The following is a 16,009-nucleotide window of genomic DNA, read 5'->3' as shown; positions in this document are numbered from 1 at the left end:
AGTTCAAGAAGTGCTTGGTCAGTGCTCTCAGACATAGGGTCTGATTTTTGGGTGGAGCAAGGAGTTGGACTTAGTGATCCTTGTGGGTGGTTTCCCACTCGTGACATCCTGTGATTCTGTGACCCCTAGCACCCCACTGGGCAATGTGCCAGACTGTTACACTGTAGTGATGTACAAACGGGATTTAAGAAAAGCTCTTAAAATATGTGGTGGGCACCGGGTAACCCGTGGCCGCCCTCCAGACGCAGCCATTTATTTCACCTTCCCCCCGCGGCTGCTGGCGGGGCTGACAGCGGGGCGAGCCCCAGCCCCTGCCCTGCTTGGCTGCGGCTCCCTCGGCCACCTCGGGGGCAAACCGGAGGCGAAGAGGTGTGTGTTTGTGTGTGTATGGTGTATGTGGGGTGTGCTTTGTGTGTGTATTTGTGTGTTTGTGCCCCGTGTGCGTGGCGGGCGGGGCACAGCCTCCTCCCCGCCGCGGGGTGGGGGGATCGCAGCCAGCTGCCTGCCAGCGCCCCGCTCCCAGCCGCCGCATGGTGAGGGGCTGCGGCGGGGGAACCGGGACCGGGAGGGGCCGAGGGGAGGCAGGGACGGAGGGATGGAGGACGGAAGGACGGAAAAAGGAGGAGGCCGGGTGCTGCCGGCTGGTTCCGGCGATGGCGGCCCGGCCGCTTTCGCTTTCGCTTCCCCTTCCCAGCCGGGGCTCGCTGCCTGCGGTCGTGCCCTGCCGGTAGGAGCCGGGTGGGGGGCTGCGGGGCGGCGCCGTGACCCCCTCCGAGCCCCAACCCCAAGCCCCGAGCCCCAGCCCCGAGCCCCAACCCCAAGCCCCGAGCCCCAGCCCCGGGGCCCGTCCCGCTGGGGCCGCTCCCCCCGCAGCCCGGGTGCGCCGGGGGTGTCCCGGGCGGGGGGCGCAGGGAGGGGTTTGGGGGGTTTGGGGGGGATTTGGGGAGGTTTGGGTTTGGTGAAGGTGGCCACAAGTCGCTGGGTCAGCACGGGGTTGGGAGAAGGTACGGCATAGGGTGACGAGTGGCTCGGCGCTGCATTTCAGGAGGGTTTCTGTGCCCTTCAGGAGAGGGGAGCTGGTGTAGGGCGTGTAGGACATGAAGGTTTCCTTATGTCCCCCATTGCTCGCTGCTTGTACCTCTGGCCTGCCCTGACAGGGTGGGGGACACTCAGGCCTGGGCCACCTGTTGCAGCTGTGGTCCAGGAATACAGAAAAATCCGTGTTAGGGCCCTAATTGCAGGTTGCGGGGTGTTGTGGGACAGGTACCGCGGCTGCTGAGCCACCCTGAGCTTGCTCTGCCGGTTCAGTGGTGCCCAGGAAATGCTGGTGTTTGTCCCGTGATGTCTGGCCTTCTGTAGCTGGCTTAAAAGTGTGAGGCGAACAACGCAACAGGCCTGACGTGTTTGCCCCGTGCCTCTCAAAATGCAGTCATGTGCCCTCGCCTTACCCGGATCGACTTTGTCTTGCTGGATCCACGAGGGCACAGATCCACCGGGAGCCACAGCCCCAGGTTTCAGCCCGCCACGTACAGCCGCTGATCCTGGTGGTTCTGCAGGAGATGCCACGTGGGCAGCTCTTCACCCCACTAAGTGGGTGTTCACGTCGCTTCATGGGCACTTCAGGGCTAGTCACCGTGTGTTTCAGCCTAACAAATCTGCTTTCCTCTAGTTCCTTTCATAGCCAGTGCAGAAAAGTGTAGTCCAGAACCAAAGTGCACCCTGGCTGTATCCCACACGTTCCTCACTCGCTACAGGCCAAGAGAGCAGTAGCAAATACTCTTTGCCACTCAGTTTTGAGGCCAGTACTACTCTGAGAAGTGTTTCAGGTCAGCATTTCTCTGGGTGAGCAGAACTCTTCAGATTTATTCTGCTTTTTCCTTTGGAGAACACTATGCAGTTTACCAGAAGTTCACATTACGTTTGGTTCATGTAACAGCATTTACTGAAATTTTTGATACAAGCATGTTACCGTCATAGCAAGACTTTTCTGACTGACTACAGCTATGTGACTGTGTGATTTCTATGCGCTGCCACAGAATAAGTGGAGATTTCGGGCTACTGTCAGAATTAAATTCACACTTTCACAGTTTGGAATTTTATGTCTGAAAATCCTTTCACCCTTTACCATTATCTGACTCAAAAAGTGAAATGTGATAGCATATGCTGCTTGGACCTCCACTATCTGTGAGAAGAAGTGATTTATTATTTAAGGATCTTGTATGCTTTATATAGCCATTTATTTAGTAAAATAAAGATCAAACCAGTGAAATGCCTCAGCTTCTGTTGCTTTGTGAAAAGTGCTTTCAAGCAATAGTGTGTAGAACTAATCCTTTATGTAAGATACCCTCAGATAATTTTAAGTGTATGGGGTGAAGAAACTGGAGTTCCTTGAGTGGTAAGAATCACAGGTGATTTTCAGAATTGCAGACACCAAGTTAATGATGCTCTTTATTCTAACTGTAGTTCATAATCATAGTTCCAGTTTGGGGCCATCTCCAGAAAATGTAAATATTAAAAAGAGAGGTATATATAATTTTTGCCACCTCCTAATATTTTGATAATGCTCCTGTGGTATACTTTGGATATATCTTTTTTATTATTTATTAACACAAATGAAAATTATGCTGCATCTGGGCCTTGAGCACTAAGTGTTACTTGTGTCACCGAAATATAATTGAATTTTGGTACATGAATTTTGGATGAGATAATCTTTAAGAGGCCTATAGCATCAGTGTTTGAAATGACAAGATTCTGTAGTTTCTTTGTTTATCGAATTATCTTGCACAGTGAATATAATGAAGAGCAGTTAATTGCGTATGGTTTTATCTAACTCTTTTAATTACTGATTTAGTGATATGGTATTCTCTCTGGCTTTTTTGCTCAAACTTAGATGTATTTTAGAGAATCACATCAGCATATTCCAGGCTCTCTTCTGGAGACACATGGCAGTAATGTGAGAGTGAATGAACACAAGCTAAATTTGATACAGGGAAGGTTTTTGTGGGTTTGTTGGTTTCTTTTTAACCTGAAGAATGGTCAAACACCGGAGCAGGGGTCTGAAGAGGGCATGAGTGGCTGTCTAACTGGGCAAGGGCCTGTGCAACCAGATCTGGCTTGTGCTGGGTGGCTTCTGAAAATCCCTTCCAACCTAAGCTGTACTGTTTTTCTGTGATTACTCAAGAAACAGGTGTTAAAGCTTTGGAAATTACTGAAGTTATCCTTAGAAAAACACAAACACAATAAATTATGCACGAAAGCGTAGATTTCCTTGACATTGCGTCTGGAACTGACATAGTGTTAGCACACAACCATGTGAAGATAACTTTATTTAGCATATCGTATTAACTTCAAAAAAAAAGGTAAATCTTTCTTGCATTTTTTCTTATTGATAATTTATAGGTTAGAATTTTTATTGTGAAAGCTGCTGTATTGTATGAGAAAACATCAAACAGAAGAGAACATAAGGAGTTTTTATGTTTCTTCCTAAATTTCTCGCTCTTAGTTTGCAGTGAATGGTAGGCATCGGTGCCTTAAAAAGGCTCTTAGACACTGTTGTGTCGGTGAATTCACAGTCTGGGAATTGGGATGGGGTGGAGAAGATGACTGCCCAGAGCCCTGTGTGCAGCTAAATACTTGAATTTTAAGCCATGGCTGTATTCAGATTACCTGCTCAAGATGTATGGCTACATTAACTCTCCTTTCACAGCGGAACAATTTGAAAACCAACAGGTTAGGTGACTTAACATTCTTATCGATCTCTAGATACCAGTAAAGGTTAGGTACCACATGAGGGTGAATTTAGCTCGCTCTCAGCTGTGTTTGTGCTAGTGCACAACGGGCTGTGGTTTTCCATTAGTTCACGTTGTGTGAGAAGGCCGAAGAAATTGCGTCGTCTCCTCTTCAGCACGGTTTGGTGTTAAAGAAAAGCACTATTTGGAGACTAAATTTCTTTGAGGAACCAATTTTTAATTAATTCTAGCTCATAAACTAGTGGATTAGTTTATAAGCTGTCAGGAAATTAAATGTGTGCTCAAAGAGAGGAAGTATTACAGTCTGGCATAGGATGCTTTTTGTCTTTTGTTCACGGTAGAAAAAAGGCTGGTCAAAGTGGAGTTCAACTGGGAGATACAAGAGGCTTTTTCAAAGGTTTTAGGGACTGTGGTGACCAAGGTATAGTAAAAGACCAGGTGTATGTTTTATCACCTTGCATTTAGGTGTAGTGTGTTTAGGTGGAAAGAGTAAAGCAGCAGAAAAGGATATAAAGTTCTTGTTACATCCTGAAAAAGGTGAGGCTGCCCACTGCGTGTTTATTTGAAGATTTGGACAAAGAACTATTAATATAAATGCACTGGGTAAGGAAGGGGTTTTTAAGGCTCCTTGGTAAGTATCTCCCTGACTGGTTCAGTCAAGACCGAAATCAACTGGTGTCTGCCATGAAGGTCTCTCTGCTGATGGGAACCACAGAGCTCACAAAAAGCTGAATGCTCCCGAAATGAAAAATAACGTGTAATTTTAACGTTAATAATACACTTGGCTGCGTGAAAAATAGATTTTTCTTTACCTGTTACATTCTGCTGGGCCTGATCTGTAGCAGGAGGATTATGCTGGTTTAATTACTTGAAATTAGTTCGCTTGCTGGAAGAGTAACCTGATGTAGTTGCTGTCGTAGTACAAGTAATTTAAGATAACTAATTCAGCATGTGTCTTTTTACTCACGCAGTTGTACAAAACTTTCTCATACACATCTGCCCTTAATTCAACTTCGACTTCCTGTTTTTGTTAATATAGAAAGAAAATCTCATTTAAATAACCTCTGCTTATGCAGTACTAAAACTACAACATTATCTCCATTATCTCACAATAATTTTTCTTGTCCCTTGTGTGCAGTCAGCATAGTGGAATTCCTTTATATTAGTCATGTACTCTGTATATAAATGCTGTTATATACAGCTATATACCTGTTATTATATACATATCTTATTCTAGAGAAGGGAAGCTTTGAAATTATGTTGGTTTTTTTTTTTTTGCATTTGCAAGGAGTAAAATTCGGGATGCTTAGGTACTGATTCTGCAATATTTCGGTAACCTGTTTAAGGCATCATCCCACAAAGGGTTTAGTCACCAGCAAGGGACAAATGCAACGTGGAGTGGAAACTTTCAGTCAGATGCTCTTGCTCTTTCTAGAAAGGGAAATTCCAGACTTAATTTTATTGTGGAGCCTTTTCAGGATATGTTTTACAATTTTTCAGATGATTCAGAATGTTAATTGGCAAAACTTGAACTCTGATCAACCAAAGCATCTAATCACAAGCTTTATTCAACCAAAGCCTTCCACGTATCCTTTTGTTGCAACACACATTTGCATCTGCCTTATTTAGCTAGCTATTTTTTTTGTTGTTATTATTAAATTTTATCTGTGAAAAATGATCCCCAAGTCCTGTAAAGATATGGGAATAATGCATTTACATGTAAATAAAAACGCTAATAAGGTATGCATTTTTAAGTAGTTAATGCTGCTCAAATGTGGTTTTGGAGTAGATGTGGAAATTATTGGAAAAATGGAATTACCTTCTTTTGCTTGCTTTTAAAAAGTGAATTCACTTTTTTTAAAGTGAATCTAAATGATTACATTTTGTAAGCCTGTAATTTTCTTTGTGTTTATTTTTTGTTTTCTTTTAGGGTTTTTTACCTTGGTAAAGGTATATTGTGCAAATATTAGCTCGAAGGAGGCTTTTTAGGATGTCTGAAGATGATGAAAAAGTTAAGCTCCGCCGAATCGAACCCGCCATTCAGAAGTTCATCAAAGTGGCAATTCCGACAGATTTGGAGAGATTAAGAAAACACCAAATAAACATTGAGAAGGTTAGTGTTCGCTTTTTACTAATATAGCTCTTTTTACAGTATAGAAGCTGTCATCCTGAAAGGTTATGCACAGATTTCAATGAAAAGTTGATTATTAAATGTTTTAGTTCTGGCTGAAAATGAAACTTCTGTATTATTGTCTGGTCATTCAGTATGTACAAAGGCCGTAACGTTTGTGGGAACCAGTCAGTTTACAGAGTGAGAACCACTACTGTTTTCTGTTAAGAAGCTGTGTTAAGGAAAGCATGCTAATATTCTTACTTTAATTCACTTGTTTGTGGCCAACTATTCTGAATAATTTACCGTTCATACCTATCTTTTTCTATATAGGTTTTTAAACTGAGCTAAAATAAATAGATTAAATTCTAAAACTGAAAAAAATGGAAAATAATAGTACCACATTTTTAGCATGGTTACATGCTTCTTGTTAGTATTAGCTCACTCTTGGTAGTAAAACTGAATATGTTTCCAAGAAAAAATAGTGTTGAATTAAATTCTTGCGTATGCTATGGCCATGCATATACTTCTAAAATAAACACCCCCAGCACAGTTGTCTGGCATGAAATGGCCTTTGTCCATATTGTAATACCCTCATATTCTGCAAAAACAGGATGGCTACATCCACACTGCTGTGTCAGCCTCTAAACAGCAGAAATTCTTTAAATAAGAGAGCCATTTGACCTGGACAAAAGCTTGCCAGGGACAGTTGTAACACTTTAGCAGTACTGGCGATCTGATTTTAGACTCAAAACATAACCACTGTTTATTAGAATAAATATGTAGCCCATTAGCCCATGGAAACTGAAACATCAGTTCATCAAGGACGGTGGTAAGAGATTTACTAGAACAAGTGACACCAATAAAAAAAGAAGAGAGCGAGTGACTCAGTAGATGAGCACACAGTCATAATATCAACGCTGCGATGGAAATTTTGAAATTACTAATAAAATACGTATTTGTTTAGAAAAGATTATGCTTACCACCACAGAAAAATGAGTGACAAGTAGTGTCCAGTGTTCTGCAAAATTCTGTACACGTTTGTGGAAAATCATACCTCTTAGTAATTTCACAGGCTTATTCGCAGTATATAAAATCCAGTGTATATGTAAATCTGTGCAGGACAGCCATCTACAGATTTTTTTACCACATGTGGAACAAATGAAGAAGTTGGAAGAAAACATGATCATTTGTGAACATGATTTTAATTTCCCGACAGGCGTGGTCTGAAGGGTGTGTGTAATGTTATTGTTGAAACTTACATTTTGCTGCTGTCAGTTGTTCACAACTTTACCTTAATTTTACTGTAACTTTACCAAGTGTGCAACCTTTGGGATGAAATTTTCCACGCCAGGTTTCTGCCTTGAGTAGTTTGGGGATGGGGAGGAGGGAGAATAAATCCTTGTAGTCAGAAAATAATGTGTTGTTTAAGTGCTAGTCATTTCTTTTTATAAGAAATGGTTAGCGTAAGGGATAGCAAGTGGGTGATAGCTTACAGATAGTCATTTCTTTTAAAAGCAGTGACATGGTTGGAACAGTAACTTCAGATCTGTTTGTGGGGTGGTCTTCGTTAAAACTGTACATTTTGCTGTGCCTGTAAAAGTCTGCTATATTTTGGCCAGGAGGTGTGATTCTGAAAAAGAAAAATGGTTTGCAGGCACTCAGTAGACACTGGTTAAACTCCACCAGCTGAAGATTACTGAAGATTTACCCAATGCTGAGCGTACTCCTGTGCCTAGAAATTACAAGAAATCCTGGAGTTGCCAATTTGATTTGTCATGAATCTGGATGAAAACAGGGAGTTTATTTTTCTGTTTTCTTTCCTGTAATTGTGTGCAAGAGGAATCTTCTGGGTCATTTGAATAGAGGATAAGGAGTTAAATGGGGAGCTTGTGAAGAAGTACCTCAGGATGGAAAGTGGAAGTGGTGGTTGACAGTGGAAAGAGAGAAGAATTGGGACAGAGGAAGCCCTGGGACTGCTGGGACTCATGATGGCTGATAATAGTTGGACTCCTTTCCTTAAGGGTGTAATAAGGCTGCAATAAGGATATGAACTGCAATATTCACAAATTGAAAAGTATAGTAGTACAATATTTGCCTGAAGCAATAGCTTCTTAATGAGATGAGCTATTTTTTCAGTCACAGCGTATTGTTTACTCTCTGTTATTCTATATTTGTCTAATTCATTACAATACCTAGATGCCCGTGGATTCAGCATTTTCTTGCCTTGGAATCAGCCACTTTGCTGCAGCTCTGTAGGCAGACTACAGAGTGATAGAGATCCAGAGTCAGTATTAGCTTGATTTGGGTGAGAGGATATGGGAAGAAAGGAGCCTCGCCTGCTGAATTGCTCTGGAGAAGCTTACAGCCTCCAGGATCAGTGCGTACGTTTTCGGCGTGCGTGGCCAGTGCCTAGCAGTGGCTGCAGAACTAGCTAATGGCAGCTAGCAAAGAATAATATGAAATAGGGTGGAATTCAGGGCGTTTAGAGAGCTTTGTAATGTGTGTTTTGTTCAAATAGAGACAGTCCTGGTAGCTAAGTTGTTCCAGTAAATAGAGGATGGCATAAAAGCTGTGTCCTTGCCTGAGAGGAGCAGATGGGTGGTCATGGAAAAAAGGTAGAGTGTTGATGGGAGGGGAGGCTGACCTGTCAGTACAGAATGGGAAATGGTTAACAAGGCACATTAACAGGGCACAAATTGTTTTCTTGCACTTTGAAAGTCGATGGTGTAATTAGGGAGGGACAGTGGAGGGGATGAGCATAGCTGTTATGCTGCTTGAATGTTTTTGGAAGAGTATCACTTTGTCCAGCTAGATAGAATCTTTGCTGTGTATTGTTCACATATGGGAAAAAACAAACAAACAGAAAACAAAACAAAACAAAAAAATACACTTATTTAGCATCCATAAACACCCCAATAAGAATCTTCAAATGGTATTGGGTGCTGTAATGGGGGATGACCTCGGGAATTGCTATATTTGCTCCATGTGCATGGCTGGTGAGGAGGGATAGCCAGCTATTGGTCTATCCCGCTGAAAATCTCTTAGGTATTTAAACAAAGAATAATTACGCCGTATCTGCCCAGATAGTGTCACCATGGAAAGGGATCACAGAATCACAGAATCACAGAATCTTCTAGGTTGGAAGAGACCTCAAGGTCATCGAGTCCAACCTCCAACCTAACGCTAACAGCCCTCCACTAAACCATATCCCTAAGCTGTACATCTAAGCGTCTTTTGAAGACTTCCAGGGATGGTGACTCCACCACTTCCCTGGGCAGCCTGTTCCAATGCCTCACAACCCTTTCTGTAAAGAAGTTCTTCCTAACATCTAACCTAAAACTCCCCTGGCTCAACTTAAGCCCATTCCCCCTCGTCCTGTCACCAGGCACGTGGGAGAACAGGCCAACCCCCACCTCGCTACAGCCTCCCTTGAGGTACCTAAAAAGAGCGATAAGGTCACCCCTGAGCCTCCTCTTCTCCAGGCTGAACAAGCCCAGCTCCCTCAGCCGCTCCTCGTAGGACTTGTTCTCCAGGCCCCTCACCAGCTTCGTCGCCCTTCTCTGCACCCGCTCAAGCACCTCAATGTCCTTCTTGTAGCGAGGGGCCCAAAACTGAACACAGTACTCGAGGTGCGGCCTCACCAGAGCTGAGTACAGGGGGACGATCACCTCCCTAGCCCTGCTGGTCACGCTGTTCCTAATACAAGCCAGGATGCCGTTGGCCTTCTTGGCCACCTGAGCACACTGCTGGCTCATATTCAGCCGACTGTCCACCATCACTCCCAGGTCCTTCTCTGCCTGGCAGCTTTCCAACCATTCCTCTCCCAGCCTGTAGCTCTGCTTGGGGTTATTGCGCCCCAGGTGCAGGACCCGGCACTTGGCCTTGTTAAACTTCATGCAGTTGACCTCAGCCCATCGGTCCAGCCTATCCAGATCCTCCTGCAGAGCTTTCCTACCCTCAAGCAGATCGACACACGCACCTAACTTGGTGTCATCTGCGAACTTACTGAGGGTGCACTCGATGCCCTCGTCCAGATCATCGATGAAGATATTAAAGAGGACCGGCCCCAGCACCGAGCCCTGGGGGACGCCACTAGTGACTGGCCTCCAACTGGACTTGGCTCCATTCACCACGACTCTTTGGGCCCGGCTATCCAGCCAGTTTCTAACCCAACGAAGCGTGCGCCAGTCCAAGCCAAGAGCAGCCAGTTTCTTGAGGAGAATGCTGTGGGAGACGGTGTCAAAAGCCTTGCTGAAGTCAAGGTAGACCACATCCACAGCCTTTCCCTCATCCACCCAGCGCGTCACTCTGTCATAGAAGGAGATCAGGTTCGTCAGGCATGACCTGCCTTTCATAAAGCCATGCTGACTGGGCCTGATCGCCTGCTTCCCCTTCAAGTGCTGCATGATGACTCTCAGGAGGATCTGCTCCATGAGCTTTCCTGGCACTGAGGTCAAACTGACAGGCCTGTAGTTTCCTGGGTCTGCCCTCCGGCCCTTCTTGTAGATGGGCGTCACGTTTGCTAGCCGCCAGTCGATTGGGACCTCCCCCGATAGCCAGGACTGTTGATAAATGATGGACAGCGGCTTGGCCAGCTCCTCTGCCAGTTCCCTCAGTACCCTTGGGTGGATCCCATCCGGCCCCATCGACTTGTGCACATCTAAGTGCCGTAGTAGGTCACCAACCAGTTCTTCATGGATAATGAGGGCCACATCCTGCTCCCCATCCCCTTCCACCAGCTCAGGGTACTGGGTATCCAGAGAACATCCGGTATTGCCGCTAAAGACTGAGGCAAAGAAGGCATTGAGCACCTCCGCCTTTTCCTCATCTCTTGTAACTAAGTTTCCCCCCGCATCCAGTAAAGGATGGAGATTCTCCTTAGTCCTCCTTTTTGTGTTGATGTATTTATAGAAACGTTTTTTGTTATCTTTAACGGCAGTAGCCAGATTGAGCTCCAGATGAGCTTTGGCCTTCCTAATTTTGTCCCTGCACAGCCTCGCTACTTCTTTAAACTCCTCCTTAGTGGCCTGCCCACTTTTCCAAAGCTTATAAACCCTCTTTTTCCTCCTAAGAGCAAGCCACAATTCTCTGTTGAGCCAGGCCGGTCTTCTTCCCCGCCAGCTCGTCTTTGGGCACGTGGGAACAGACCGTTCCTGCGCCATTAAGACTTCCCTCTTGAAGAGCGCCCAGCCTTCCTGGACCCCTCTGCCCTTCAGAACCGCCTCCCAAGGGACTCCACCAACCAATGTCCTGAGCAGCTCAAAGTCAGCCCTCCGAAAGTCCAATACAGCGGTTTTACTGGTCCCCTTCCTGGCCTCGCCAAGAATAGTGAACTCCACCATTGCGTGGTCACTCTGCCCTAGACAGCTCCCGACGATCACGTCCTCCACCATAATACACATTTCCACTGAGTTCAGCCAGGGGTTGCTAAACTGAAGTCTTTGTTGAGCCAGCAGCTCAAACGAGTCAAGTGTTCTTGTTTTACAGACAGAAGGGAGAATCTTTGGAAGGATGACATTCTAGAATCTAGAATCTAGAAATTCTAGAGTCTATAAGAAAGTGCAGAAAATTTACATTTTGAATGTAAAAATCTGAGGCAATCTGAAAGTATTTAGGGCATTCCTTGAATTTTTTAGGTTGTTGATTATGTCAGTGTGAATGATCTGTTCAGTCAACATAATAAATTTGCATATCAGAAAAACCCTTAAATACTTGTAAACACAGATCTTAAAATTAAGGCGTTAAGTGCATTTCCTCAAAACATCTCTGTTTTGAAAGCTAGAAGAGGCAGTAAATATTCAGTACAGATTTGTCTTTCTTATTTCGATTAGCCATTAATAGAAAATGTCTGCATCCCCAGATAGTGTCAGTCTTGACAAATTTGATACTGGAATTAGTAACGAGTGGAATTATTAGAAACAAGTAACTATTCCTAAAACTTTTAAGTAAACACTTGGTAACTATACCAGGAGGTATTCAGCTGTACTGAAGACTTCAGAACTTCTGTGTATTGATTAAAAAAATGCGACATGAGCATTTATGAGAAGTAATACATACGAGTATAAAATTAGTCCCTGAATGTCTGATTCTTTAAAAAGTCCACACTTTGTGTAACATTATAAAAATTTGAGTTTCTTTATTTTTTTTAAATAGTTTTCGAGCTGTAAGAACTATCAATATTTCAAAGTTTACCCTATTGATAGCTTTGTGAGAACAAAAATACAGCAAACCTGAATTTGAAATCTATCACTCTAGATATTTGTGAATGATCAGAATATTAGCAGTAGTTTGGTTGAAGTACTTCCATAATCGTTTACATTTGTACATCTTATATACAATGATGGCATTTTAACCATAATGAATGTGTTACAGTGCTTCTGTGAGCTGTCAGCATCAGCAGCTTAAATGGTTTTCTCAAAAATATTTTTTGTAAAATTAACTTCCAGCCATGCAAACCAAATATCCCTGGGGTAAAAGGATAATTTTGTAGAATCTAGTCTTGTTTATTTTACAGGCTACTTTTAAGCAAAAATCACTAATTATGTCAAATTGCTTAGAGCAGCAACATTATTTACTTATGATGAAGCCAATATCTCTAACCTCATTTCATGAATATTGATTTAAACCTGAGGTTCCAGAGATAGTCCAAACAATTAATCTACTAAATCACTGTTTGAAGAAACTATAAAATCAATATATAATGAAATTTGACCTCGAGTATACCTTTCCAGAGGAAGTGTCTACCATATATCCATCATCATAGCATTGCTTCTCAAAGGTGACAAGGAAACACTTTTTGGAGTTCAACTTTACATGTGAGCCTTTCTAAAGATTTAAACATTAAGAAATCAGTAATCTATACTTGTTTTTGTTTTTTATTTCATTTTTTTTTACCCAAAAACTTCTTTTTTTTTTTTTTTTAAAGCATGTTATCTGGATTAGAAGGCCTTTCACTCCAAATCAGGTTATAAAATGCACGCTTATCAAAAGGAGTTTCAGCTTTCTGTTAGCCTCTGTCAGATGAAAGTAAGGTGGAGAGGTGGAGATAGTGGCACACTGCCCTGAAATTTGTTGGTGATAGGTGACTGTCCTTAAAAAAAAAAATATATATATATATATATAATTTATTATTATATATTATAATGTTATATTAATATACATTATATGTATGCAAATGCTAAAAAAAGATTATGCTTAATCCTAAAAAAAAAATAATAGTGTTGTAAGACATAGCATTCTTTTCTCTGTTGCTCTCAGTTTTAATTTTGTTTCCTGTGACTGTGCCAAAGTTAAAAAGCATTTTGTGAAACACTTTGTCTTTGGCTAGGGACCGTTGATGTGGTGAGAAGATACCTAAAGGAGAGGTGACACAAAATGAGAAAATAAGAAATCTGGGTCTTACTGCAGTCTTCATCACAGTGTATACGTTTGCCTAAGACGTTTATTGTCTAAACTGACATTTATTAAGATTTTAGAAACATTGGTGGGCACTGCCTGCTACAAAAATGAATGCAGGGGGTATTCTGAAAAGTTAAGGAAAGAGAGGTTAAGAAGGAAGAATTCTCTGCCCACGTGAATGCCATTGCCCCAGGTGTATTAAGTCACTGAATTGTTTGACGTCATCACTTGCATACTATGAATTTCAAAGCAGTGCTTTCAATAAACGTTCTGAGCATTTCTGCTAGAAATGATTAAGAGCAGTAAAGGTTTCCTAAGGAATTATTGTTCTGCTTTGGGAAAATTCCTTTTTTCATTATTGAGAATGCAGACAGTGTATCGTAGTCGGTTGAAATTGAAAAGATATTTTTTCCCCAAACCCTTCTTGTTCCCCCCTCAGAAATTCTTGTTTCAGTATTTTTTCATGGGTGACTCAATTGGAAGATCTAATGCTGATACAGACTTGTTGTGCGTTTTATTTTACAGAGTAATGGTAATAATTTTAGTGGCATGATAATTTATGCAGAAGTTGGTAGTTTCCTAGAAAAATCACTTTAATATATCTTAATTTAACATTAAACATTTTCTCTTACAAAAGACTACAGTATTAAGATCTGTTTTCTCTTAAAACAAGAAGTAAATTCATATTTCTTTTCATATTTTAGAACAATGAGTAACTTGTGTTCTGTGTTGCTCTGGCCTCTATAATTAAGCAGAGAATTATTAAAAGATGTACACTGTGGATAAAGTGATTTTTTAATTGGGACCAACACATATTAGGCAATTGGGGTGTTAACGTCTACATAAAAATACATCAGAAATCATGGTAAATATTTTATTACTTAAACAATTTAAAAGAATGTCCTAATATTGTCAAGTATTGTAACTGGATTCTTTGATGGTTTCAGCACCTATTCCAGGAACCACAGTTTATATTTTTCTATCATTTTACTAAAAAATTCTCTATTTTGATGACAATGTATGTATCTGTTAAGTCCACAGGGACAACAATAGCAGGGATTGATTTATTTTTATGACAAAAAGGTTTACGTGTGTTCATATGCAATGATTTTGCAAAACTTGCTTTCAACTAGTGGAATAATTACTCCAGTCTGTCCTGTGCCTGAATGCCTATAACTCAGCTATTTTACCATCAGTTTGGGAAAATTAAAGTGATTATTTATTGAATTTTCCTTTTTCTGCTTAGCCACTTGGTAAAAATAGCAATTAAATGAAGTATTTTTCTTTTATTTTAGTATCAAAGATGCAGACTTTGGGATAGATTGCACGATGAGCACATCAACGCAGGACGAACAGTTCAGGTAAGGATACTAAAATCACTGTGGCATTAATGGAATCAAATATTCCATTATTAAATTCCATATAATACTGGTTGCTTCAGAGACAGATCTTGACAGAGAAGTGTATTTGACAGATGGATTTGACAGGTATGTGGTGTTGCTTTACTTTGTTTAAGAGGTTAGGGATTTCCTAATTGTATATTGTGAGGCAAATACTGTCAGAAAGGTTTTGAAACATATAACAACAACAGGTCATCACTGGGAATTTTCAGAATTCTTGAACAATACTTAGTCACCTCTTCAAGTAAAGCTGTCTTATAATAAATTTTGGTGTGTAAACTTATGGTGAATTTTTAGACACTGAGTATCATTCCAAATACACAAGCAAATGCTGGTGTCCCGGTCAGTATTTGTGTATAGCTTTAAGTGAAACAAAGTTTGGAAACTTTGGTCTTCAGTAAGCTATCCTATTGCATTACTAAATTAGATGATGTTAATTGCAATAATAAGATAATATTGGTTCTAAAGTATGGTTTCAGCCCAAACACAGGACATCTGGACTACTAGTTTGGTGTGCAAATCTATTATTAGATGCATCATGTCATCAAAGGATGAAATACCAGACCCATTTGTCTGCGTGGCATCATCTCGGTGACTTCATGCATAGTCAACCATAACTCAGCAGACAGGGAATCTCACATCTGTTTTTTAAAAAAACGCATGTCTGGATGAAAATGGTGCCAAAGCTAATGCCAAACATCAGTCTTCATGCTGCTAAATAGTACGCAGCCAAAGAAGATTATCAGTGCAGAAAACCACGAAGACCAGATCTGCATTACAACATTCTGCTGACGCAGATATAGCAGCCAGTGGTTATAACACTGCTGTACTGGCAAAACTCTGGGAACAGATGTATTTTAGCCAGCAGGAGAGGCATCTTGTGTTGGTTTCACATGTGGTTTTCAGAGCAGGGGTATGATTTTGTTGCCAGAACAAACCGTTTGTGACCCGTACTGCCTCATGACAAGCAGGCTTTGCCAGTAGGGGTAGCACAGTTCTAAAACACTGTGTTTTATAATTATGATACTGTGAGTTCCCATGTTTGTTGCAATACCTTCCCAACTCCTATGGGAAATGAGGCCAGAAAAAAAAAATAATAAAAAAAAACATGAAAAAAATCAGAAAGAACTTAATCCTAATTGAACAACAGTATTAGACGGAAGTCAGAGCTAGAGGTACATGTCTTTTTTTTGAGGACTGGAAGGTATTAAAGAGGTTTTATAGTGTAGATGTTAAGAAGTTATACCTGAAATCCACTTGATTTTTCTCTTATTTGGAGGTTTGCATGTTTATTATGTTTTTCACCAAACACTTTTGAAATTTGAATATGTTTATTGTTAGTGTTGGCA

General features: G+C 41.6%; 1 protein-coding gene across 3 annotated transcripts in view; it reads left to right on the top strand.

The window, feature by feature from the left end:
- Nucleotides 1-218: 218 nt before the first annotated feature.
- Nucleotides 219-16,009, top strand: part of STX17 (syntaxin 17) — a 32,864-nt gene continuing 17,073 nt past the window's right edge. The window contains exons 1-3 of one of the 3 annotated variants that reach the window (XM_084510163.1): nt 219-369; nt 5,680-5,862; nt 14,556-14,621. In XM_084510163.1, the coding sequence (XP_084366289.1) occupies nt 5,740-5,862; nt 14,556-14,621 (189 nt within the window). In that variant the 5' untranslated portion in view covers nt 219-369; nt 5,680-5,739. Of the gene's footprint in view, nt 370-439; nt 534-587; nt 728-5,679; nt 5,863-14,555; nt 14,622-16,009 lie in introns of those variants that run through there. The other 2 variants (XM_084510161.1, XM_084510162.1) reach the window with 2 other exon arrangements.

This window comes from Aythya ferina (assembly GCF_964211825.1).
Source record: "Aythya ferina genome assembly, chromosome: 2".
Lineage (NCBI taxonomy): Eukaryota > Metazoa > Chordata > Aves > Anseriformes > Anatidae > Aythya > Aythya ferina.
Note: the sequence above shows the minus strand (reverse complement) of the source record. Positions and strands in the feature narration are given on the sequence as shown.